This window comes from Conger conger, chromosome 4 (genome assembly GCF_963514075.1).
Source record: "Conger conger chromosome 4, fConCon1.1, whole genome shotgun sequence".
In the NCBI taxonomy this organism is placed as follows: domain Eukaryota; kingdom Metazoa; phylum Chordata; class Actinopteri; order Anguilliformes; family Congridae; genus Conger; species Conger conger.
Genome location: NC_083763.1, coordinates 54,377,940 through 54,405,305, shown reverse-complemented (window position 1 = coordinate 54,405,305; position 27,366 = coordinate 54,377,940). Strand labels below are relative to the sequence as shown.

Sequence of the window (27,366 nt, the reverse complement as noted above, 5' to 3'; positions counted from 1 at the left end):
AGCTGCGGTAAATATTCCAGTACGTATTTAAGCCTAATTAAATTTATTTAGCTGTGTTTTTTCCATCCAGCCTGAAAGTCGGTCCACGATGTCCGTAAACCTTACAGCTCTCTGCTGTGTTCCTGTCTGTCCAGCATGTGCCAGACCAGTGTCTCCACTCCCTCCACCTCCTGGCGAACTTAGACAGCGTGGTGTGATGTACTCTCTCTCCCACTAATGCAAATACTTTTCACCACACCATGCCACATACGATCGAAGGATGGCGTCCATATTTCCAGTAGCAAAATGCCAATGTAATTTACAGACTTAGTTTTGTTGTGCTGACCGAAAACAATTTCAGTTCACCAGGTAACTGAATGTACTTTGGGATACTTGAAAACAGATTTTCGCATAAGTAAGCTTGCGGCGGTCTACAGATTGAGGCATTATTTTTCGCAACATATTTTGGTGTAAACACAGAATTTGAAATACTTTTTTGCAAGTCCCCACAGATCCCATCTTTTAGCATTTTTTCAATGAAAAAACAGAAATGATATTTATTCAATTATGAAGATGAAGATAAACTCATAACTGGTGGATTCATCCATCATCTTAACCCGCTTATCCTGAACAGGGTTGCACGGGGCTGGAGCCTATCCCAGCATACATTGGGCGAAAGGCAGGAATACACCCTGGACAGGTCGCCAGTCCATCGCAGGGCACACACACCATTCACTCACACACTCATACCTGCAATTTAGACTCTCCAATCAGCCTAACCTGCATGTCTTTGGACTGTGGGAGGAAACCGGAGTACCCGGAGGAAACCCACGCAGACACAGGGAGAACATGCAAACTCCGCACAGAGAGGCCCCGGCCGACCGGGATTCGAACCCGTTGTGAGGCGGCAGTGCTACCCACTGCACCATCCGTGCTGCACATGTTTAAGTGTGAAAGTACATAATAGCAAATCTTTGTCTAAAATGTGATTGATTTACTTTAATACTTACTTACATGGCAGTGATTTATGATGGGTCTGTTTGTGTGCAATAATAATGCTTCTACTTTCATAACATGGTCAGACGCCCATTTTGTACTCTGTGTTCAGCAGAGCCATTGGCTGGAGGCACCATACCTTGACCCACCTTCCTGTTTATCTGCTTTCTTTTCCAGACTGGTGCTACATTTCTTCTGGTCGACTCACGCCACTCTTACTGCCCTGTGTTATTGCTTTGGGTATGAGATAAGTCTGTATACCTGCCAGACACGGATAGCCACAGCATGCCAAGGGAATGGGAGTCAAGATTACTTTTAAGTTTACCCACTGTGTGTCTGGCTCAATCCGGGCACAGCACTGGTTGAACACAAGGCGCTTTTGTTCAGTTGACAGACCACAGCAAATCGAAGGCTGCATCCCCTTCAGTTTCAGCAACTAGAGTAGAATATTCAACAGCCTAGTCCCTGTGGTGTGAGACAGTACATTATTGCAAAATACCAATGTTCTCTTGCACTCAGAAGGGCTTCTTATAATCAGTTTTTGTGCATTGATTTGCTCCATGGTTGGGAATCGAATCAGTGTAACTGGTAGTCCCATGAGGAAACGCATAATCAGCTATGACGTCCGACAGAGGAGAAGCATTCTGGTAGGCATGATTTTCCCCATTGAATTGCTCATTATTGACTTCTCTGGATGATCCGATACCTCTGGCTCTCAGTTGATGGACAGCACGTCTCAGAAGATGGGCATGCTAGTCTACTCTCAAATCAATCCCATTTCAAACTGTGACTGGGTATTGGGAGGGAAAATAGGGGATAGGAAGATGATTTAAAAAGATTCACTCTGATTCATAAATAATTTACATTTATTATCTAACAAATAAAAACAATACCATTTCAGCACACTTCATAAAATACAAAAGTTTAAAAACAGGTTTAAAATCTGGCATTGCTCCACAACATTTTCACAAACAATCTGAAGCGTATTATTTTAAAAGCAATATTAAATATCAGGAATAAATATCAGAGACTGCAGAATCATTTTGAGCTAGTCCCATCCCTTAGGCCATTGCAAACAGCTGTCCAGGAGAGATGGCGATGGATCCGTATGGCATAGCCTGATTCACGCTGAGTTTCTTCACAGATACAAGCTCTGTGGAGGCAGTGTTTCATATCAGTGCTCCTCTATAACATAACTGTGTGATGATATATATATTAACAATTCAAATGATGGTCACATTCTAATAAATGACATGTCAGTGAGTAATGTGCAGAAATAAACACACAAATGAAGGTCAAACAGATATTTGTTGTCAGCACAAACAACCTGCACAGATAAAGCCCAAAGATATATATACATAGTTACTACAAGCTATTCTTACTCACAAGTTATATATCTGAAGTCAATTTGTGCGATTGTTGTGTATATTTCTGTACATTACTCATTTGCATGTTGTGTATATTAGAATGTTTACAAACAACCTACACAGGCAAAGCCCAACAATACATACCTACGGTACTACAAGCTATTCACACACAACATATTTTCTCTTACCAAGCAGTGTGCAGAGAAGATGGGCTGCAGTACTTCGGTCAGCCTCAGGGGGCAGCAGAGTATCAAAGTACACTTCCCCATAGTGCACGAAGTAACGGGACACCAGTCTGGAAGAGCAGAGAAGGTATAGCAATTAATCAATGAAAACAAGTGTGCATAATAAAGGTGACACATGCTGAAACCTTTAAATGAGACGATATCAGATTAAATATGAGATATACCTGATGAGTTCCTTTTACTAAAAGGGTACACCTACCAACTGTAAGCTAGAAACAGACCTTGAATTAAAGAGTCTCACACTTGTATTCATTTGAATCAATAATTAGAGGACTCAAATGTCAAGAAAGTTGTACAAAAAACACAGCTATGGCCAGACACAGACAAACTAGACCAAATTGTGTTTTACTCCAGTAGGCTCTCAGTGGTCCCCACTGCCTCTGCCATCTCTCCTGCGGGCAGCTCCACTTGCTCCTCAAGAATGCCTGCCATGGGGGCAGGAGCTCCCTCTACTGGGGACCTGTGGTAATGCAAAAGCAAGAGTCAAATCCACCAGATATGAGGTAGAGATGCAAGCAGGCTCCTTCCTCTCTCCCTCTGTCTCACACACCATCTTCCGACGGGAGTGATCTGGTCCTGGTCATCTTTGGACACCTCCAGAAGAACCTCAGACACAGCTGAAACCAAAGCCACAGAATGTCCTTCAGCAGATGATCTGCTTTTACCAGATAAGTACACAACCAAATAACATAAAGTAGCCTTGCAGTACTCAATAAACATACAGTACACTATATAAGGGGTTTCCACCTAGGACTCTAAGTTGTTCCAATTGGTATCTATAATGGTAAAAATAGGTTATCTTTTAAGAATATAATTAAGTTCCAGATTTTATACTCTCTGTGTCATACAACCATTATCGAAATTGTAATTGTATACATATTTCTATTGTGTTAAATACAGATCCTCAAGCAGATGGTGGCCCTTCAGGGCCTGGAGTCTGGAGACTAAAAACTTTGGGGCAGTAAACGGCTTTTTAAAAATGCCCAAGGACAAAGAGCGCCCCCTAGCGTGAATAATGACAGTGAACCTTCTTACCTTTGCAGTATAGCCACTGCTACAACAAATGCTAGCAACATTAGAGCGCATGATTAAGAATGTAATGGAAAACAGAGTGTGTCTAACCTGATGCTTCCGATGCCAGTGCTGACTCTATAAGCTCGGTCGATACCTGAGACACAGCAGCACAAAGTACTCAGAAATGCAGACGGGAAAGTTTATAACAAGGAAATCAGTCTTTAATTTTATATCAGTCTCACTTTAATTTATGACATAATTCATTCATGACTAGAGCATCTTTAACACCATGTCTCCCACAGCATTATTATATGAGCAAATTATCCCTGGGATTTACAGGCTAATCTGAAACTTCCAATACAAAAACTTTCATTCATTACAACTTGTGCAGCATTGCTCATTACTTCTGGAGAAAAAAGCAGGGTTAAATGTTGATTCTTTAGAACATACAATGAAACCATTTTTGTGTGACTAATATATCCTCTTACTGGTTGACACGAGCACAACTTACTCCACCCCAGGCCAATGCAGCACAGCCATAAAACCTGAACACCCACCTCTCTAATGCTGGAGTCCTTGTGCTTTCTCCTGTCCTCTCTCACCACCTCCATGTCCTGTTCCGTCTCCACCCTGGAGTCCCTCTCCCGCCCCTCTGCAGAGGGAGGGAGGGAGGAGGAGACGGTGGCTCTGTTCCAGTGATACTGGATGTCCGGGTGAAAATTAGCTGGAAGGAAAACAAGCCAGGTGACCTCACGGTGAAACAGATTACATGTGTTACATCACATGAAAGCACTGGTTGACATCACATGACAACACTGGTTGACATCACAGAACAGTATGGTGTGACAACACATGATAACATGGTATGACATCACAGAACAGTATGGTGTGACAATACAGGGTGACATGGTATGACATCACAGGACAGTGTGATGTGACATCACAGGATGACATGGTATGACGTTGCAGAACAGTATGGTGTGACAATACAGGGTGACAAGGTATGACATCACAGGATGACATGATATGACATCGAAGGACAGTGTGATGTGATGTCACAGGACCCTAATGGTCAAGCAGGAAGAGGCTGGATGACACCACGTGTGATGCAGCTCAAAGAAGTGGAGTAACTCACTGGAGCAGGGCATGCTGAAGAGCTCTGCAGGAGAAACTCTGTGCTGGGATGGTCTCTCCAACAGTACCTGGGACTGAAGTAGACACAGGCATGGGTGGTTTTACCATCGACACTGAGACACAAGGTATACCACATCCTATACTTTCAACAGCTCAAAATTAAGCAAATTAAGCAACCAACACGCATGGTCACTACACTGTATATTCCATGTCAAATATCTAAGTGACATATTACTGGTTGGAAAACTTCTCAATTTCAGAACATATATTGATGTAAATGCTATTTAAGAGGAGTAACATCAAAATCAGGCTACCGGAAGTCTGATTTGAAACGAGACTGAAAGAACTGAATCCTATTTTCAGACCAGCCTTGAGCAGCTTGGCGGACTATATAAATAGACTATGACACACCAGCAGGCAGACATGCTCAGGTAGCCATGAGCAGTCAACCCGAGAGTCCATCTTTCTGTGCGCCGGTAGTTAAATATCTCAGTGAGTCAGTGCGGCTGTCGCACCAGAGACGCGGTCTCCACCAGTGTGTCCTGTATCTGGGCCTGCATTGCATCCTGGGGGATCTGCATGTCCGGGTCAATGAACAGCAGCTGCCTCCTCCGCCCAGGTCTCTTTGAGAGAGGCTGTCAGGGGACAACAGAGAAAGGAGAGAAAAGAGGAAGAGAGCAGAAAATAGGGAAGGACATTAATGATTTGGTGGGTGAAAATTCTGAACAGGGCACACACTTCTACAGCAGCCTCGGCGAAGTAAAACAGCATTACCGTTTTTTCTTTTTCCAATGATTTATTAATGATTTTTCCAGTTTTTATGTTTGCCAATTACATTACATTACAGGCATTTAGCAGACGCTCTACAATGAAGTGCACAGGGACACAGGGACAAGTGCGATGAGGACCATAGAGTACCAAGTACGGTTCCGTGTCCTAGCGTGACCCCATAGATACAGTTTGAACCCTTGAAGAATACCTCAACTTACCAACTAGCATACCACGGTTGGCAGCTAGAATACCCAGAGTACAACAATCGCACCCTATCTATACCAGTTACCCATTTTATCCAGGATACACCGCATACATACAACCACGTCCTCTGGCAGCACGAATGGATCTAACGATCCGGAGAGCGACACGCCATCTCCAACCGCGACTGTGACTCCGAGGCAATCGGGCCGCTGTTGTTTTATGCGCCGAGCCTCCCTGCTGAGTCCCTCAGAGCAGCGAGCCAATTATGCCCCTCCACGTGAGCCGGCTGAACTCAGCCTTTGGCAGGACCGGGAATCAAACTGCAAGAACCGAACAGCGACAGCAAGGTTTGCCTGCTGTGCCACCACGGCCCCTAAGCTGTACCGTTTTTAGGAGAAACAGATTTGCGATTGGGTGGAGACTGATGAACTCAAGCAGAAGCTAGCTCTGCCTGTTTGTCTGACCCACCTCGCTGCTATAGCCCCCCTCTCTCTCCGACTCCACCCCGTCTGCTGCGGTGGGAGGAGCGACAGGCATGGCGATGATGGGAGGGGTCTTCTCCATTTCCACCCCCAGAACCGGGACCTCCACCGGATGCCCGGTCTCTTCATCCAGCAGCCAAACGGTCTCTTCCTCAATGTGCTCCTTCAGGCTGTCAGGGAAAGTGGGTGGAATTAACATGAACGAGAGAGAAACTAATAGACATACGGAGGAAGGGAGTGGGAGATTCACAACACGTCACAAACAGCTCTCGCATATTATTTATTTGTCATATACCTTGTGTAATATTTTCCTTGCCTCTAACATTAATTAGCATCTTTCAGACGTTAAGGATAGCCACAGTTCCCTGGGAAACCGCTACATTTATTCCTCTCAATGAAATTCCAGGTGCCCACAGGCTACTAGCTGTTGTTCTCTCATCCAGTCAATACTTGCTGTATCCTGTAGTGTCATGTAATGTTAAATAGCCACTGGCTTCTGAGCAAAGCCATTAGATGAGTGCAGGTGCTTCGGGTACAGCGCTCTTAGTGTGTGGGAGGTCTAAGTGCCATGGAATTAATGAGAAAAATTGAACAAAAGAAAAAAAGCAGACACGTTTGGAGATTTGTAGCTTGTGGATTTTATGTAAAGTGGCAGGCATTTGGCTCTTCTCATGAGCCCCTTGCTTGTGGAAGATCAAAAAACAATCACAGCTACACTGGAACCAAGTATGAATCGATGGTATTTAAGATGTAAACACTGAATTAGCAGGTAAACAAGACCACATAAAGCAACCTACAGACTATTTATGTAAAACTGACATATGGACCGGAACTTTCAGTGATCCTCCAAATTTTTCATAAAACCACCTAGTATTGGAGATCCAGTCTCTCTCTGCATTCTGTCCCTCTTAGAGCAACTCACAGCTCCATGGAAACCGTGGTTCCAGACAGCGCCCCCCTCTCTTGCTCTGCCTCCCTCTCTCTCTCTTTATCTTCCAGTTCTGTAAGTCCAGATGCAACACTCTCAGGACAGCAAAAGCATTCATTTAGAAAAAAAGAGTCATTAGCATTCTAAAAATATGTGTGGTCACATGTATTGCAGTAGAGCATGTTGACTCAGTTATGCCAATAAAGGCCAATGAACTGAACAAGAATGATAATTCAGTTTTACAATTTAAAAACAGAACCTCTGAGTGAACAGCACTAATACAACACTTCCAATCCTTCGAGGGGGAAACATAACTGTCAGTTACAGAAATTATGGGCAGTTCTCTACTGAGTCACAAATATAAAATCAGGTAGTCATTTCTTACATTTTCTATGTCAGTCTACTGTTTAATTTGATCAATAAACAATCAACACAAAATCAAAAATCAAATGTGTAAACTATCATATTATATTATTTTTAAAAAGTATTACTTTGTTTTCTGATATTAAAATTACAATGCATTTCCCACATGAGTCTTTGGTTCCACAAACAAAGGGAGACACTCAAAACAGAAAAATCATTTGAAAGTGTATTCTTTCTTTTGTTGATTTTTTTTTACAAGCCAAAGGCCAGGAGTTTTGGCAGCGAGTCAAAGTCAAGTGTTTTCTATATTTCAAAGCCTCTGTTTTATGCCTTGAGTTTCACATCTCAAAGCACCTTCCGTGGTATTTTTTCTAGTTACGAGGGGAGTAGTAACAAATATTTTTGCATAATGCCCAGTAGTTAATTTTCAGCAAAAAGCCTTTTGCAGTCTCATTACAAACATGACAGAACTGAAATAAGCAGATTCATGATTTGCATGTTCGAAGCATGAAAAAAAGCCTTCTGTAGCTATATTTAGAATCTGTACCAAGAAAATTACCCTTGCTCAGAGCAACCCTGAGCTATGTCACCCATGGCCACTTTCAAGCTCACAACTGTTATTACAGCAGCTTAGTATTTTCTGGAGCAGCCTGAATGATCTGTGCATGATGAAAAACCACATACACTTTAAAGGCCCACATGCATAGTTTTCATGTTTTTGAGGCGTTCGTATCATCTTGGAGCTTTTTATTTGTGTTCCATTATGATCCAAGTAAAACATAAATGGTCAAAGTATGCATATATTTTAGATTCAAAGTGACTTTTCCGAGCGTTAGCAAAATGATTTCCCGCTTGACATGACGTCTGTTTCTGCATAATTATCGGTTGACGTTGCCATATATAAACTCTGAGCCCACGTAATCTCCCTCTGTGAAACCTAGCCAAAGACATCTTTTGAGAACCCTGCTGATCTTCTAAATGAGTTAGTTAGTTGTCATTTCGTTATTTACCGGTTGTTTTGCTCCTCGGCCCCTCTCCCTTTCCTTCACTATTACATTCTATCCGCTTAAGCTACACTTTCATGACTGCCCATGTTAACACAGGGAGCTGATCGCAGGAGGTGGAAGGGTTAGGGACCTACCTCACTGCTCTTTGTGAATGTTTTGTGGGCATTTTAGATACTAAAACCAGGAAGAGCTCATTCCCTCGGTCTCCATCATTTCACCTGCTTCACCTGTTCTCTCCCTTTCACACCTCAATGGGTACAGTAAGAGTCATATTCCCCACTGTCTCTCACCTTCACAAAACTGATCCTGCTGCTCCATCAACATGTCGATCTCTTTGACTGTGACCTCTGGCAGTTCAGCCCCCTCAAACTGAGACGAGCAGAGGAATGAGTGCCTTTTTTCATCCCACCATTCTTTCTAAGCCACTACTATATTATATTCTTTCTTAATGCTGTCATTTAGTTCTTCTTTTTTCTACTGTTATTTGACTTTGACATTACAAAGATAAATTTTTCCACATTGTTTTATATCACAAACTGAAATTGGAAAGAGGTGTTGAAATGGGGAAAGAAAGAGAAGAAAGAAATTTGGGGAGCTAAATTATGTCAAATACAGATAAGCAGACAATTCTTTTTGATGTTTTTTTTGAAGTCTGAGAATAAAAGGTGAAAATAAAGTTTGAATTCACAGAGACCTCGGCAGCAGGAATCAAAGCCAGTTCCTTCTCTTTCAGAGTAATGCTACCAGAAGGAGCCGTGAGACCTGGGAAAAAACTGGCATTAGACATTACGACTGGAACAATACTTAGACATCAACATAAATGTTGGCATTACTTGTAAATACACTCATGACACTGTCACACAAGCTGCACAACCCTGTTCCTGGAGATCTACCGTACCTGAAGGTTTTCACTTTAGCCATAATTTAGCACTTGTCATTAAGAGCTGAGTAAGGTCTTTAGCTGTTGAATGAGGTGTGCTTTCTTAGGGTTGGAGAGATGACCTACAAGACGATTGGTCTAAAGGAACAGGGTTTGGCAGCCTTGCTCTAACTGTAGAATGAGGTGTGCTTTGTTAGGATTGGAGAGAAAACCTACAGGACAGTAGATCTCCAGGAACAGGGATGAGCAGGACCCAGCTCTAGATCTTACCTTCCTCAGGTGTAGTAGTGCTATTCCTTGCCTGGGGGCGCTGTGGAGACAATGCTTCTATACTTTGCCAGGGCTGAGAAAGAACAACAAGCAGAAAGACAGAATAAACCCTCCACCCACTACACTTCGTGCCTTCTAGTGTATCTGTACTATAGCGTTTCTTTCTCTTTATGTGTTAAACGCATGTTTTGCAAAGATGTAGTTGATCTGCGTATGCGTTTCTTCCATTGTCTCTGATTTTACATAATGCATTATATTACAGTTATTTAGCTGACACATTTATCTAAAGTGACTTAAAGTTGAGTTGACTAAGCAGGGGACAATCCCGCCTGGAGCAATGTGGGGATAAGGGTCCAACAATTGCAAGGATCTCATCGTGGCTACATCAGGGCCTACATCAGAGTGTATGTTGCCCAATCTTATGCCCTCCTCTTTAAGGATACTGTGTGTGTGTGTTACCTGTAGCAGTCTGTATGGACTGGGCAGGCCTTGCTCAGCACCCATTACTCCGAAGAAGGGGTCCTGCGCCCGTTCAGCCTCCTCCAGGAGAAGCAGAGTGTCTGGCAGAGTATGGGCCCGCCTGGGAAACAGCCAGCAGTGCTTCAGTTCACTTCATTACTGACACAGTCCCAGAAATGAATAATAATTCTAACACAATCCAGACGTGTCACAGTAAGACGGAACACGTATGTGCCCGCTCTGACCTGTCGGGGTCGCCCACGTCAATGCACGCGTGTTTCTCAGAGCGCGTCAGACGTTCGATGGTGTGCTGGACCTCCTCTGAAAATGAGAGGACAAAGTGCAGCAGGTGAACTCCTCAGAGCCCGTCTGCATACTGCACTGAAATCTGAAGTCCATATCAATAACCAGGGTTTGACTGGCCACATTGGCCGATGCGGATTCCTCTATTTTCACAGGTTTTTCAAGGATGAAATTTCCCAAATGCACACTGAACGTACAGTAATATTGCCTTTGGGTACAAACTATTCCATTTTCCCAACAAAAAAGGAACAAATGAATAATACATTGCAGGCTAGGGGTACAATTTTATGGACCAATAGGGTACCGCCCCAGTGACAAGCATTTGTACTTTTTAATGCAGTTTTTCTGAGAGTGTGTAAACGGAACAGTGAGCCACTTAATTCCATTTCTTAATGGGGAACTAGCACACAGGTCAATTATTTTAAAGAACCCTCATCCACCCTTTGGCTTTGATACAGTTTTTATGCTGCACAATTGCAATAACAGTTGCTGAGCTCCTTTATACTGTGTTAAACACTGCTGTCTCTGCAGTGCCGCTCAACTGAAGTTTGCTGGCAGTCAGTTTTCATTCGCTGTATTATCCGTCCCCCTTATTGCAGTGCTGTTGGGGTAAGCCTGCAGAGGCCCAGCTCTCTCACCCAGCAGGATGACACACTGTCGGTGGTAAACAATGATGACACCGTACTGCAGCTGGGAAGACAAGTAGAGGGAGAAACGCGGCCGTGGGAGGCTTGGGTGGCGGGGAGGGGCCTGCACCAGCACGTAATCCATGATGTCTTCACTGTAAAACAGACATCTTCACTGTCTTTCACCACTGAGTCCCTGCTAGTCATAATACCACACACACACACACACACACACACACACACACACACAGTCACACATACCACCACACCCCACGTAAGTTACCATTATCGTCATTACTCGTAGCAGAAGAATAAGTTACCATGTGCGCCCCACGTTGACCTTGAGGAACTCTCGCCTGTTGAGCCTAATTGCTTTGGTGGCCGCCAACCTGATGATAAAGAATCGAAAAATCAATTCCACAGGAACACTGTAGACATCCACACAAACCCATTCACAATCAGAGAGGGTGAAGATAGGATTTATGACGAGTAACTGGGTGATTACGAGTTCTTTTCACATGGAAAATACTGTACACACTAATTATAACTATTTTATTACCTCTACATTACACCTCTACCAGCTACCAACAATAAAACATGAATTCCTCATTAATGTTTCTACAGTAAACCAATAACAATTTTGATATAGACCACCTCCCTGCTAGGCTTTGAAACGGCTGGTAGCTGGTTGACCAGTTCAGACAAGTTCCATACTTAACATGGTTTGAAACAGCTGGTAGCTGATCATTTCTAGCTGGTCATAGCTGGATTTCACGCCATGGCTAAGATTTACTTCAGTTATTATAAAGGTTGCACTTGTGCTATAGCTTGACAGCTGTCTGATTAAAACGGTTCAAATGAACTCACCATATAGTTGAAAAGCAGCCGGAGTGGCGTTGCAGTACGTAGGGATAGTAAAACATTGTCTTTCTGGTAAACTGGTCTAGTTAGTTAACTTAGTTATGTTATGGCACTCGATTTCGAAGATATTTCCAGCAACTATGAATTTAGCTGTAGTGACAAACGGTTTTTAATAAGTTAAAATACCTATGATTGATTGATCTCAAATTAAAAAGTAGTCACGCCGCTAGCTTTTCAGCACAGCATACCAGTAAAATTTGACACTACAGACGGAGGGTTAGTCATTATTTGGCGCCACATAAACATTTTAGTGTTGTATGTTGTGGCATGGTTAACCAATCCGCTCTTCGATTTACATTCGGATAGACCAATTATAGTTCCAGTTGTAACGTTCTCTATAGCATGTATGACGTCATGAAAACAGAGACGCTCCATAAATTCTAAGTAGATTCTAGATTCAAATGCTGAATATTCTAAATAAGCTATGAATCATAATGGTAGATATAGTCAAATATCATAAATACAATTTATTGTATTTGCACTGTATTACATCTGATACAACTAGTCAGGCAACGGGCTGTCAGTATCAAATGTCAAATTTTACTTTCGTATTTCTATTCAAACGTTTATTTATCTACTTCTTCCTATTAGCAATAATCTTGAATGTACTATGATTTATTAAATTATTAATACATATAACTGCATCCCTTTTAAAATAAGCTATTATGCTATTTTTTATTCAATGATACTTTGACAATGTGCAGATGCAGACCCTGTTTTTTAATTCTCAGTTGATTGAAGCACTACATGTACCTCTTAGATGCGTTGCATTTGGCCCTAATTTCCATGGGCAGAAAGGCAGGGACCGCTTTTTTTGGCTATGTTTCTGCCAATATCCTGAATATTACCACAAAAAAATGTAAATGTTGAGGTAAAGTTTCTCAATATGGTGTACACGTGTTGCAAGGGTAGCCTGTATGCAGATGTAGAAAGTCTATGTTCAGAAAGTACAAGGCTGCACCAGTATTTTCTTCCAATTACCAGGATGTGCTAAATAGCACCATTCTTCAGCAGAGCGGTAGAATGAATGAAATGAATCAGCTGGCTGAGTCAATGAGTAGAAGCAACACATATGGGGGGGCGACATGGCTCAGAGGCGGCACGGATGGGGCAGTGGGTAGCACTGCCGCCTCACAGCAAGGAGGTCCTGGGTTCGAATCCCCGTCGGCTGGGGCCTCTCTGTGCGGAGTTTGCATGTTCTCCCCGTGTCTGCGTGGGTTTCCTCCGGGTACTCCGGTTTCCTCCCACAGTCCAAAGACATGCAGGTTAGGCCGATTGGAGAGTCTAAATTGCCCGTAGGCATGAGTGTGTGAGTGAATGGTGCGTGTGCCCTGCGATGGACTGGCGACCTGTCCAGGGTGTATTCCTGCCTTTCGCCCAATGTATGCTGGGATAGGCTCCAGCCCCCCTGCGACCCTGATCGGGATAAGCGGGTTCAGATAATGGATGGATGGATGGACATGGCTCAGGCAGTAAGAGTCGTCTGGCAGTCGTCTGGCAGTCGGAGGGTCGCTGGTTTGATCCCCTGCCTGGGCTGTGTTGAAGTGTCCCTGAGCAACACACCTAACTCCCAAATGCTCCTAATGAGTTGGTCGGTGCCTTGCATGGCAGCCAATCGCGTTGGTGTGTGTGTGTATGAATGGGTGAATGAGAAGCATCAAATGTACAGCGCTTTGGATAAAGGCACTATATTGGAGGACCAGCTCCAAGGTGGCCCAAGCTTCCTGCAAACTTTGAGCACTACCCCTCCTGTGCTGTTCCTCAGCCCTCATGCCTTTTTATCACTCACTCACTTACCAGAGATTTAGTAAGATGCTAGTGTTTTAATTATTTCAAAATGAATATTCAGCAGAAGTTGGGGCGGCCTGTAGCTTAGTGGTTAAGGTAAATGACTGGGACACGCAAGGTTGGTGGTTCTAATCCCAGTCTAGCCACAATAAGATCCGCACAGCCGTTGGGCCCTTGAGCAAGGCCCTTAACCCTGCATTGCTCCGGGGGAGGATTGTCTCCTGCTTAGTCTAATCAATTGTACGTCGCTCTGGATAAGAGCGTCTGCCAAATGCCAATAATGTAATGTAATGTAATGTAAATAATATATAAATTCAGACCATTTACCATTTATGTCAGGACTTTCCACCTCTGCCTGTATGCACCATCAGCATCTGGAATACCACTCTTATAAAACACATAATTCTGAACCATATTCATGTTCATTGACCATAAGTATGTCTGTTTTGGGTGGTTTTAAAGACAGTATTCTAGAACCTGTATCTGATTTCTAACATATTCTTTGAATTACAGTGCCATGAAAAAGTACTTGCCCCTTCTTGATTTCCACTATAGCTGAATATTTATCACACTGATTGGTTTCAGATCTTTAGACAAAATATGATATTAGACGAAGGGAACCTGAGTAAACACAAAACACATTTTTAAAATTACAATTTCATTTATTTAATTGAAAAGTTATGAAACACCCGTATCACCCATGTGAAAAAACTTACTAACTAGTCACACCACCTTTAGAAGCGATAACTACAACCAAATTCTTCCTATAATCAGTCTTTCACATTGCTGTGGAGGAATGTTATTGGTAGGTTTTGAGCCTGAACTTCTCATTTCAGGGCTGGCCATTGGGTTGAAGTCAGGACTTTGACTAGGACACTCCAAAACTTGTCAGCAGCGTTTTTTTTGGGGGGCCTCATTTCTACATGTAATATGAATAAGAAAATATCTAGAAATAATTTACCAAAAAAAATCAACTTCAAAGTTATTTGAATGTTCTTCAGGGATCTTTTGTAACTTCTTGGATGAGTTGTTGCTATGGAGTGTAAAACTACATTTATGGAGTTTCAATCGCTAACCCTAGTGCACTGGGCTGAATTGCAGAGATCTAGTAAATGACTGGCTTGCTTGTTAGGCAGCTAGATCTAACTGGATTGAAAGTGATTCATACAATAACATTACAAAATTGAGAAACATACACGGCTCTTTTTTTAAAATGATGTCAGGTTAGGTGTGCTCCTGCCATTGCCCTTGACCAAGGCACTGGGCTCAGAACTGAAGTTGGTCCCTGGGCACTGCACTGTGGCTGCCCACTGCTCCTAAGTAACTAGAATGGGTCAAATGCAGAGGATGAATTACCCTGCAGGGGTTCAATAAAGTATATATATTATATTTTATGAATAAAGTATATATTAAATTATTGAGATAAAGGTTCTTCACAATGTACCAGAGCCTTAGAAATTACTTTATAACCATTTCCAGACTGAGACTGATATATTTCAACAGCTTTTTTCCTCATCTTTTTGAAAATTGCCTTTGATTATGGCACAGTGTGCTTATACAAACTTTGTGGGGATTACTTCACTTTGAGGGTATGGTTCAATATGGGGTTCAACAGGGCTGGTTGCAATCAAGCCTGGCTGTGCTCAATCAAATAAAAGTGGTTGATTGAGAAACTAAGGGGCAATTATTCTTTCACATGGGAAATATGGGTGTTTAATAACTTTTTTCATTAAATTAAGTGATCATTAAAAAGGATTTCGTGTTCACAAATTTTTCCTCTGCCTAATAGTATAGTTGGTTTAAATAACTGAAACCATTCAGTGTAACAAATATGCAATAATAGAGAAGATCAAATATTTTTTTATGCCACTGTATATTTAATGTCATTTAGAAAGTTTCAAATATACTACCACTTCGGTTGCTTTAATGTTTTTTCAAAAGCATTTGAGTCCCAATTGACCAAATAATTTCAATAAATTCTTACCTAAAGTCAACTGAACAAAATAAACGGTATGTTGAGAGGTAAACACTCCTCAACCTCAACCTCAACCAATACTATACTGCTACGAATTGGTCGTTGCAACAATGGCGAGTACTATTACTATTAACGTAGAAAGTTGTTTACATGAGGTATCGAATTTCTTACAATCACAAAGGATTTTCAAGATGAAACACATTATATTACTAAAATTTTTCTTATCTCAGTCGGGACACATGTTGACATTCTCGGAAAACCCGTGAGAAAGGGGCGTGGCTTTATTTTTGACCGGGTGGGTGGATGACGTCTCTTGAATTCATCGGGAAGTGGTGACATACACACCGCGCCTCTGAGAGGAACGAAAGTCGTGTCAAATTAAAGCAAGAAAACAAGTGCCGCTCTTTTCACAACACAAATTATACATTTTAGGAGACAGAGGAATGGCTTATCACAGTCAATACAGACCACCTCACTTTAACAACGCTCCTGCGGATCAAGGTTTTCTGTGGAATATATTCCAGAGGTGAGTCGAGCGCGTAAAACTCAATTCCGCATTGAGGTTTTTTTTTTTTTTTTTTTTTTTTTTTTTACATTCAATCGCTAACCCTAGCACACTGGGCTGAATTGCAGATAGCTAACGTTAGTAAAAAAAAGACTGGTTTGCTTGTAGATCTGACTGAATTTATATTGGCGCATACAATAACGTTACAAAATCAAGAAACATACATGGCCAGATTTTTTAAAATGATGTTTAGCTAGCTAGCTAGACTAACTGCTCAATTTGCATTGCCTTTGGTTGTTGGGCCAAGCTAACGTTAGCTAACACTGTCTTTGGTCGGCTAACGTGGGTTAAATAACTGTATTGGGTTAATTAAGTATCAAGGTAAATTGTATTACTAACGTTATCCAGTACTAAATACTTTGGTAACTACCTTCTTGTAAGAGTAATGCTGCTTGTTAGCTAGCTAAGTTATGTAAACTAACTAAAAATTGTTCGTTTCGAATGTATTTTTGTTGCATTCTGATTTCTGGTGATCTTTGCTAATGGTACATTTCTAGGATACACATACAAGGCCTCTTTGACGTAGTGGTGTATCGTTGATTAGCTGTTGGCTGGCTAGCTAGTTTACGTTTAAGTTGTGTATGACTGCAGTGAGATGGAAAGTTGAGGCGAACGGCAGTGATAATTGCTCGCCCCCTCAGCTGTACGGTGTGCGTATCCTACCCATTGTCACTGACGGATAGCAACATGATTTGTGGCAATTGACAGTCACATCGTATGCAAATATACTTTGATCAGAGTGACATAGTTTTCTATGTAGGAATCAGTTATATAACAATGCTGTAGAATTGTGAAGAACCTCCTCGTGATATGTGAAGGTTGCAGTTAGCCAAGACGCCTAACGTTAAGTTATTAAAGTCTCACCAGAAGCAGAACTAAAAGCGTCTCTTTTTCCGTTGGCGTAGCACTACCTTGATTTCGGGTTTTCGTGACCCCAGAGTTGCGTTGCTAGTATTTCAGGATGATTAGTGGAATTCCCTTGTCATGTGATCGTGTCTGTGATTGCGAAGTGTCAGAAGGGCAGAGTGAGTGAGTCACTTGACCCATTGCTCCGTCGTAGACTGACAAGTAGGTTTTGAGTCATGCGATTTTTTTTTTTTAACTTTTGTGTCCATGATTATGAATTTCCGTGACAAGAGATTTTGTTGTAACCTGGGGGTGCAAATATATTCCTTCCTGGTGTGATCTCATCAGATCAGTATCCCTCGATTTTTTTGCTGTGGAGTTGGCAAAAAAAAGTTTCATGTTAGTTTTCCCGTCGACGCTTTTGAGTTATAGCTAGCTAAAGTAGGTACAATAAAGTTAGGCTATATGCGACTGCCATAGTAACATCATTTTACTGATGAAGGCAAATGTGTGAATCTTTTGGCCTCATCAAAAACATTGAGTATGAAAATTTTCCAGAAATAATAACAATTTCTTCAGTATAATAAGCACACTGGACACTTTTGTTTTCATAAAATCTATATGGTCCATTACATAATACACAAGGCTTGGAACAACTGTTCTTTTTAAACAGGGCTGTGGCTTTAATCAAAATGAAGAAAACCGTTGTATGGCTGGAAAAAATTAGCCATGTTAAGCTAATGCAACACAGAAACAGATGTGCTTGTACATTAAACAATGGACAGTGCCTGAATATAGAGCTATGTTTAGTTTATTTCATTGTGCAGATAAAGATTTGCCCTGTCAGATAAGGTGAAGAGAGTAAGAAATTAGATTTCACATCATTTCCTACAATGAGAAATTGCCTTCAGGTGAGACATGCTCTTTCTGTATTGTAAATGGTTGCTAGGTTTCCTCTTTGCTGTTCAGTTGCTGAAGGTTTGTTGGTAGGCAGGGCAGGTCTAATTGCCAGGGGGAACGCATTAGTCATTGCTAGATTCAACACATTTCAGAGGAGGTGTGTTTATTTTAAACTTCCGTGGTTCATTCTTAATCCACCTAACTGATCTCAGGTCTAATTGAATGGTTGCATTCCGGACTGTTTCTACGTCATGTAGAACACACTGTTGTGGTGGGGCAGATTTACCTCTCATTGTCATAGTCAAATAGAGAGTATCACTGCCATGTGGCTGGACCAGTTCAGTTTTAAATATCCCAGTAACAGAGAAGATTGTTGTCTACTCAGGTGTCACTAGGCTACCACACAAGGACTTCCCACCAGTGCAGTTATTTGGTTTAAACTGACAGTAGCTGTGAACACTGCTTTAGTTTTTAGTTGCTCTTGAAGAATGTGTGAAAGGAGACAGGCAGGAATGCCCGTTACTGCATTTTTACTGAATACTGTGACAGCCCCAGAGGATGGCTTGTGCTGCATATCACATTTCTGAGAGATGCTGCCATTAGCCATTCTGATAGAAAGATAGTTGTACCTAGCTACTGCTATTGTTATGCTATGGACATTCATACATTGTCTTTCAGTGGTCTACAGTGCTCCTGTTTTAGGAGTATTTGCTCCTGAAAATGAATGTGTGCTAATTGGAAAAATAATGAAGGAGCACATCTACTAATTTGGATGCATTAGTATGCTCCAAATTTTCAACTACAAATTTAGCATAGAGCCCTGACTTTGCCTGATGACTGAAGCACAGTGAAGTGCTGACATTGTTTTTGTTTCCCCCTTAGAGTCGACAAGGACCGGAGCGGCTCGATATCGGACACAGAACTTCAGCAAGCACTCTCAAATGGTACGCAGTCCCGCTTAAGACACACCTCCTCAGTCCTGTCCTTAAAAGCACCCATTAAAGCAGCTCTCCAAACACGTGGCAGCAGAATTCAGTCCGATTGTTCGCTGAGGAGGAGTTTTCTGGTGGTCTCGAAACGAGCGCAGAGGGTTCTATTTTTATTGCTGAATTTCTGACGCGCACGTGACGACAGGCGGCAATCTGTGTAGGCAGGAAGACCAACAGGAAGAGCGCTTCCTGTACGATGTGGCGAACGGCCTTCTCTGTCTGCAACCTGATAGTCAAATCAACTCCCTTTGCTCTGGCCTAGTACCCAAGGGGACGCAGCTATAGTGTTCATTTGTGTTCACCGCAACATATTTTTATTTATATTAATTGATCCTTTGCCTTCACCACTGTCTGTGTGAGAGTTAAACATGGTCTTTGTGCGAGCTTAATGGCCAGTGTCCCACAGAACAGTGAATGTTCTAGAGACTTCATCCGACCGCGCTATTGTGTTGGTAAAAGCAGAAACGGCTTCGTGTTGAAACCGTAATTTTCCAGTTCCCCTGGAACCAGTTTCCGAACGGTGACCGGTGCAATGTATCGGTGACGTGTTTTAAAAGGCTGAGACGCTGCCCTGACACTGGACGGCTGAGCGAGCGGGCTGATGGACTCCTTCGGTCTCCCGCCGCGCCGCAGTAGCGTAGCTCCGCTCAGGCGAGGCGGCGCTCAGTCCCGTGTGCTGGGTGACCCCGCCGTGTGCCGTCAGCAGTTCTCCCGCGCGCCCCGTCCCCTCCGAGCCGGCGTTCAGACGCCGCAGCGGGGCTCAGGCGAGCGCGCGTTACCGGAGCTTAGAGGTCAACCCCGTCTGCAAGGTCACAACCCAGGAGCCGTGGAGGGTACGCGACGTGGCACAATCTTTTCTGCGAGCCGTTAGTTTAGCAAATCCACCACTTTGTGTTTTGTCCATAAAAATATTGTGCAGCCTGAAATAGATTAATAGAAATTTGTGCTATGTGTATGTAATTCTGAATCTATACCTTTCTGACACTTGATATTAAATTGTCAGTGGTTTTGTCTGGCTGAAAATGGGTCTTTCCCTAAATATGATGTGTGATTCATTGGAATGTAGGCACCATTTTGCTGTGGCTGCCAGAAGCGAAAGTGAAAAAATCTGCCACGGCTAATCTCTCTCTCTCTCTCTCTCTCTGTCTCTCTCTCTCTCTATCTCTCTCTCTCTCGGTGCTTATTTTCCCCCCCATCTGAAATGCTGTGGCACTGAAACCACATTTATCTCAAACCAAAAGCAATTGAACTCCATCTGATGTTTTATTCATTATTTAAAACTGTTGGCAAAGCGCACCCTATCTCCAGCTGCACATGCTATAGATAGCATTTTCTGACAAACCATTTATACATTTGAACGGTACCTCTCCTTTATCTGCATTAAGGTTAGAAAACATTCACATTTCTTCATTATATGTTATATTTGTAATGCCATGTAAGTTCAGTTTCCTCCGAGGTTGAGTTTCGTCTATTATAACAGCACGACGGGAATACTTAGTTAAATTGAGTGAGACGAATGATTAAAGCAGTGCTATAAGTAGGATTTTACCTGAAACTGTTATTGTGACATACGAGCCTGCTGATTGGAGCAGATCTGGGAAGGAAATTATGATGCGGGCTGCTCACATCAGTCTGTGTCCTATCGTCTGTCACTGTGATTCACTTTCCTCTTGCTCTGTTGTTTCTGATTCATTTGATTAGGAGCAGGGGACTGTACCGTGAAGTGGCATTACAGAGCTAGCTGGGTAAAACCCGGGGCAGCTCTTTTTACTTCAGTCCATGTGGCGGATTTGGGAGGGTTCTGGGGTTTACTCGGTGCAGTTATCCGGTTAACTCTGTAATCCTGCATTGTGATACAGGTCCCAGGAGTTCTGCTTCTTTTCCTTTGGAATTCTCCAGTGCCAACTTTTCTGCCAAGGTGTACTGCTCACTTATTTCATAGGCTCGTCAGGTTACTATGGACGACCAAGGAAATATGATTTTACCAGATGTATATATAAGCATAGATTAATTTAATATGAAGACTGCACTACTGTTGCGATTGAAATAACATATTTTCATGGCACAGCTGGGCAACCTACACTACATAACAGTCCTTAATTGAATGGCCTATTATATCCATTGAATTCAGAGGTAGTCTTATGTGATCAGGTTTATGTTTTTTGTCCCCTATTAAGGCAACACTGAATTTCCCTCATCACAGAGGAAAAGAAGCCTCATATAAAAATATTTGGCCACAGAGAGCCGCATTTATGCTTTTGTATTCAGGATGCCGTGGTCGTATTAACACAGGAAGTAGTTCATTTGAATGAAAAGTGCTCTAGCTAGCTTGCACAAAATGAGTTAATTAACCGCGGGAAGTGATTTCTGTTCTTTTTTTGTATCATTAGCCTATGCGGCAAAAATTTGTTTTGATCAGAGCGGCAAAACATTATGTGTATCTGACTTCATCCCACTATTTCATCCCGCTTCTCTTACAAGCGTCATAATAACATGACAAACAACATGCATTTATTGTTATTATTGTAAGTATGAGGCAAACATAATATGGCGAAAAGTTATTTCTTATCAGAGGGCGAGTGAATTGATGTAAAACGTACTGTAGATGTCCTGCGTTCCAGAGACTTCCATGGGCTAGCCCATCCGCTGGGTAGGAGTGTACTCACTGACCGGCTAACCTAATTGAACACTGGGCTGTCCCAAACTGTGTGCCTGCCTGCCCAGGGCCTTGGAAGGCCTTGTGGCGTGAGTGTGTCAGTGCGGTGGGGCAGGCCGTGCTAACCCAGAGCTGCAGTGTTTGCTGCGTGCGTTTGCCTTGTTTCCATGACTCGCGCTGTCATGGGGGAGAGCAGTGAGAGAACTCACTGTGAGCCACACAGACTTCCATTGTGCTTCTGGGCGGGGAGGGAGAGAGAGCGTTCCTACAAGATGGGGGCATCAAGTCCACCGCACTGCTTAAGTACACACACATACACAAAACTCACAGACACACACACACATACAACATTCAGAAACAAACACCTGTGCGCGCACATCCTGTACACACACAACTCACAAACGCATATAACACACACACACTGTACACACACACACTCACAAACATACACAAAACTCACACACACCTTGCGCACACACATCCCGTACACCTGAATGACTCACAAACACATGTAACCCACGAATACACACAAACTGTGTATACACACACACACACACACACACACACACACACACACACAATTTAAATCACTATACATTGGCTGCTGCCTCGGCCTGTAAGACAACTGACCCAACAGATGAGGTTTAGAGATCAGCACTGATCACTGGTGATCAGTGCCCATCTCACAGCCAAGGAGTCTGGATCCAGCAGCTATAAGACCCTCTGGCCAAGATTCAAGCACAGCAGGAACCAGTGTTATGCTCCCAGACAAGACCAGCAGTGAAACTGGGCAGGGCTGGAAAAAGTAGAGGAAAAAACTTTCCCTTATGCTCAGCTTGTCTCAGCAGGAAAATTCTTGAATGAATGCAGAGGATGGTGAAAAAAGCATAAATCCTTCCTTGTGATTTTATTTGAGATCTGAGCAACCGGAATGAGTCAGGAACTTGAAAGCCATGGCAGTTATAATTTTTTGGTTTCTATTATTATCATTACTGTCAGTTTTGAAACACACGCACGGTGGTAAGTATGCTTAAACCAGTGCCATTTTGAAACGGCCTTCTTCCTGACCCACTGACATGAAAATGTTCTTTACTTCGTGTGTCTTTTGCATAATGTATGGGAAGGGCTGTTGACCATTCTCTTTTAATCTGTGTTTTTTCTTTGTTTTGTAGGTACCTGGACACCTTTTAATCCAGTGACTGTCCGGTCAATCATATGTAAGTGTGTGGGGTTCTTTGAAAAAAAGCTGTGGATTTATTCATTTTTATTTCCCAGAGTAGTTGACTTTAACTGCATGACAGATAGTTATTTGTTGTCTGGACCTGTTAAATGGGAGAATGTAGCTACCAGTCAGTAGAAATTGGAAGAGAACAATAGGACTTTTTCAGAACTGACCTTTTAAACTAGATATTTTCTCAAGCTTTGGCTGGCCTGCACTGGAACATATAAATACAGCTAGTGGTAGTTACAGATATAAAAACAAAGTTGCATCATTTCCAAGTTAAATGGGGCTTTAGTCTAGTATCTAAAGTATACAGGGAGTCTCCTTCCACATAGCTATGCAAATAAAAATTATCCTAGGTAATCTCAGTTTAGATGTGAGTCATGTTTCTCAGTATCCAGGGTGGCTTCACAAGATTCACATAGGTGCTCATGGGAGATGAAGTTCAGGTGTGTTTGAATGTGCTATACTGTGCAACCAGGATCTGTGGGCCTCACCACCCATGGACTACACCTTGTACAGTTTACTCCCTATTTGACTCATGTGCTTTCCTGTCCTCCCTTTTGTAGCCATGTTTGACAGGGATAACAAAGGAGGTGTGAACTTCAACGAATTTGCAGGTGTTTGGAAGTACATCACAGACTGGCAGAACATCTTCCGCACCTATGACAGGGACAACTCCGGCTTCATTGACAAGAATGAGCTCAAGCAGGCTCTGACTGGGTTTGGTGAGCAATGTATGCCTCTTTTATTTTCAGTAACTGTGTGTAACCAAGGAGCTCTGGTGGGCTCACATGTTAAGATTGGGCAGCCCAGTTACCTTTGCTGTAAGTAATGACTGCATGACTAAACATGCTTTGAGAAGCATGCTGCTTCATAGATAGCGATGGTATCAACACTGGACTGGCCCGTGTAAACAAAGTTAAAGTATTTAATTTTTAAAGTCAGCCCTGAGTCTATGAAGCATGTGGAATAAATTCAGTGAGAACCAGAACACAAATGTTGTATGTTTATCATTTATTTTCCGCTGTCTTTTTAGGTTATCGTCTTTCAGATCAGTTCTACAGCACCCTTATTCAGAAATTTGACAGACAGAGAAAGGGACAGGTGGCTTTTGATGACTTCATCCAATGTTGTATAGTACTACAGGTAAGTCTTCTGAATTTAAGGGCCACGTCTTGAATTTGAAGGCCAATTTTGGCTGCTCTGCTGGTTCTGCTAATCTGCTATATTTTACCTGTGGAATATAAAATATACAATTACAGTGTGCTCCATAATGTTTGGGTCAAAGACCTATCATTTATTTATTTGCCACTGTACTCCACAATTTGCGATTTGTAATAAAAAAATCACATGTGGTTAAAATGCACATGTTTGGGATCATTGTCTTGTTGAACTTCCGGCCAATGCATTTTGAGATAACCGCGTGAACTTGAGCCGATAAGATGTGTCCATACACTTCAGAATTCACCACTGTTTCACAGTGGGATGCTTTGGTCATGGACAGTTCCTTCTCTCCTGCATACTTTGCTCTTGCCATCACTCTGATATAAGTTAATCTTCATCTCATCAGTCCACAATACCTTTTTCCAGAACTGTGGTTGCTCTTTTAAGTACATATTGGCAAACTGTAACCTGGCCATCATGATTTTGTGACTAACCAGTGGTTTGCCTCTGGCAGTGTAGCCTCTGTATTTCTGTTCATCAAGTCTTCTGTGGACAGTGGTCATTGACAATTCCACACCAGACTGCTGAAGTCTTTCTGATCTGTCAGATATATGCTTGGGGATTTTTCTCTATTATGGAGAGAATTCTTCTGTCAGCAGCTGTGGAGGTCTTCCTAGGCTTACCAGTCCCTTTGTGATTAGTAAGCTCACCAGTGCTCTTTTTCTTCTTAATTATGTTTCAAACAAATGATTTTGGTAAGCCTAAGGTTTGGCTGATGTCTCTTACAATTTTATTATTTTTTCTCAGTCTCATAATGGCTTCTTTGACTTTTATTGGCACAACTTCGGTCCTCTTTTATGCCTGCATTGAGGAGGCAATTAAACACATTAATTAACATTAATTACAGGTGTTTGTAATTAATGTTATGGGACCCTGAAATGGGGGGACTATGTATGTACATTACTGTAATTTCTACATGGTGAAACCAAAATTTATAAAAAAAATACCCTTTAATAAAATCTGAATGTGCACTTTAACCACATTTAATTGTGTGATTTAAGATCTAAATTGTGGCAAGTCAAATCAAGACATAATGGGTCTTTGTCCCAAACATTATGGAGGGCACTGTATATCTTGAAGTGAATTTGAAGGTTCCTAGAAAGAAAATGGTATTTCAGAATGAACACAGGACAAGTGTCATCTGGATATCCCAAGCACAAAGTGTAAAGTGTAACACTTGTGTGAAGTGTAAAGCAGATGGACAGGAAAAACTGCATACAGGTGTAGCGTAATCATGAAAAGGTAAAGGTAGTTTCAGTAAGGGGCTCCTGTAGGCTTAATTGCTAACAGCAACATGGTTAGTAGACCTGAAAGCCTTTAGTGTAAAGAGCCATAACAGTTGCTACTTCAGTTGGGTCACTCTCTAACACTGAAAATGCACTAGAAATTGGGTAGAATTTAAAATTAACCAAAGATTTTGCTGTTCTTTCTTTCAGAGGCTGACAGATGTGTTCAGGAGATATGACACTGATCAAGATGGATGGATTCAGGTGTCATATGAACAGTATCTATCAATGGTCTTTAATGTTGTATAATGGAAAAGGACTGAACTGGACACTACTGTGCCAAATGCCAAAACCTCCACAAATGTCTTCCATGTTAACATGACCAAACACAACCTGATTGTTATGATGGGATGGAAACAGGATGGAGTAAAGAATGGCTATTGTACATCATTCTATTGTATGTTTATTATATGAATCATAATAATGTTAAAATAATACAGGCTTAGGTAAATTTTGGTTGTAAATATTTTGCCTAGAGTCAGCTGCATGCAGATTTCTCCCAAAAATATGGGGGAACATCCCATAATGTTAAAGCATGATATATTAATCTTAAGTATTTTGTTGATGCAATGTTTACAAACACTGTGAAAAGCAGGATTGATTAAGATCTTAAGTCTGCTTTTGTTTAATAGTTCCGTCTGTTTTGCCATATTTATATTGAGGTTCTTTTAACCAGCAATGCCATTAAGTGCATAAGTACACATTACCGTTGGCACAGTAGGGGGAACATGCATTTGTATAGCTTATATTGTTCTGCATGGTGCCTTAAACTGTACAATTGCTAAACATTTTTATTAAAATACATTTGAAACCAGGTGAATATGACTATTGTCTGTGATATTTTCAATATGTTTGTTAGTCAGTACTGAAAGCCTGTTACATTCCAACATTCAGTCCAGTAATTCTTAAAGTGACTCTAAAGGTAAATCTGTGAATGGCCTCAAACTACATTGAATGCCGTTATGATGGTATGTATTAATCATCAGCAAAATTAAAGAAATCAAATGCATTGCAATATGAACTTATAACTATCTAAACATCTATTCCTATGTGGGGATTGAATGGGTGGAGTTGGAGCTCAAATTTTTTTATCAGACTGAGCTACCGAGTACCAAGTTGAGTGGTAAAAATACCATTCATATTCACCATAGAGAATCTGATTTGTTCAAAAAGATTTGTTAATTCGTCGGAACAACATAGTTTCCATAGGAAATGAACAAAGCGGTCGTTTAAGCGGTCTTTAAGTGAGCACAAAATGTTGTCATATTATTAAAATCATAGGGATTTACTAAATACCAGAAAGCTGCCGTGTGGCTTACTACACAGAGAATACAGAGGTTTCATTTAATTTCCAGGACACCCATGGCTAACAACAGCTAACACCATTAACACCGCTTCTGTAGCGTGATGTTAAAAGTAAAACCGATTGATTATGATCAAGGTAGTCTGGTTATTCTGGCTAGTTGGTCTACTTTTCATGGTTATGGATCATAAATGTACTTGACGTGGGAAAGACAGAAAAGATATCTGGGAGTGATGTCCTCAGGCGATTGAGTTGGATCATCTGCCCACTTTAATAACTGCATAGGGACAGCACTCGTATTCAGTTTATTCTTACCCAAATACTACCATATAACGATTGAATGCAATTTAGTGACGTCATTATGTATTAAAGTTATAAAATGGCAATTACTTATGATGGCTCCCTATTCAGAAAAATCGATGAATCTATTAGGTCAGGGTCCTTGATAACATCAAGAATTCCCTGACCTAATAGCCAATAAATGTTTTAGCACATCTCCTCCCATAGTTTAATGAGATTGGTGTATACCACTGACACGGTGGTGCAGTGGATAATGCTGTCACCTCAAAACAACATCCAGGGTATGTGTGGAATTTGCATTGTGCTATTTTCAGCCTTTAATCCAACTACCAACCTTATCCCTCTCCCACTCTCCCTCCT

General features: G+C 41.8%; 2 protein-coding genes across 3 annotated transcripts; one reads left to right on the top strand and one right to left on the bottom strand.

Annotated features, from left to right (window-relative positions):
- Positions 1 to 1,881: 1,881 nt before the first annotated feature.
- On the bottom strand, positions 1,882 to 6,310 carry LOC133125754 (meiotic recombination protein REC8 homolog). Its single transcript, XM_061237330.1, has 9 exons — positions 6,179 to 6,310; positions 5,251 to 5,370; positions 4,737 to 4,809; positions 4,159 to 4,325; positions 3,710 to 3,755; positions 3,138 to 3,204; positions 2,937 to 3,047; positions 2,531 to 2,637; positions 1,882 to 2,128 (listed from the first exon to the last, which is right to left on the bottom strand). Exons 1-9 carry the CDS (start codon positions 6,272 to 6,274, stop codon positions 2,037 to 2,039), a joined length of 879 nt encoding a protein of 292 aa, XP_061093314.1. The 5' UTR covers positions 6,275 to 6,310; the 3' UTR covers positions 1,882 to 2,036.
- Positions 6,311 to 16,026: 9,716 nt separating this feature from the next.
- Positions 16,027 to 26,223, top strand: pdcd6 (programmed cell death 6). 2 transcript variants are annotated; one of them, XM_061240697.1, is made up of 6 exons: positions 16,027 to 16,238; positions 18,906 to 18,967; positions 22,841 to 22,885; positions 23,460 to 23,618; positions 23,930 to 24,039; positions 25,554 to 26,223. In XM_061240697.1, exons 1-6 carry the CDS (start codon positions 16,156 to 16,158, stop codon positions 25,650 to 25,652), a joined length of 558 nt encoding a protein of 185 aa, XP_061096681.1. In that variant the 5' UTR covers positions 16,027 to 16,155; the 3' UTR covers positions 25,653 to 26,223. The 2 variants fall into 2 exon arrangements, with proteins under 2 accessions (XP_061096681.1, XP_061096680.1); XM_061240696.1 differs by having other exon boundaries at positions 23,460 to 23,627.
- Positions 26,224 to 27,366: the final 1,143 nt, after the last annotated feature.

Excerpts from the sequence above, each read along its gene's own strand:
- LOC133125754 (XM_061237330.1), bottom strand. The coding sequence starts at position 6,274 with ATGGAGAAGACCCCTCCCATCATCGCCATGCCTGTCGCTCCTCCCACC. Across the intron at positions 3,048-3,137 it reads ATCACTCCCGTCGGAAGATG|GTCCCCAGTAGAGGGAGCTC; the intron begins GTGTGTGAGACA and ends GCATTACCACAG. Across the intron at positions 2,638-2,936 it reads ACCACTGAGAGCCTACTGGA|ACTGGTGTCCCGTTACTTCG; the intron begins GTAAAACACAAT and ends CTGCTCTTCCAG.
- pdcd6 (XM_061240696.1), top strand. The coding sequence starts at position 16,156 with ATGGCTTATCACAGTCAATACAGACCACCTCACTTTAACAACGCTCCT. Across the intron at positions 16,239-18,905 it reads CTGTGGAATATATTCCAGAG|AGTCGACAAGGACCGGAGCG; the intron begins GTGAGTCGAGCG and ends TTTCCCCCTTAG. Across the intron at positions 24,040-25,553 it reads AATGTTGTATAGTACTACAG|AGGCTGACAGATGTGTTCAG; the intron begins GTAAGTCTTCTG and ends TCTTTCTTTCAG.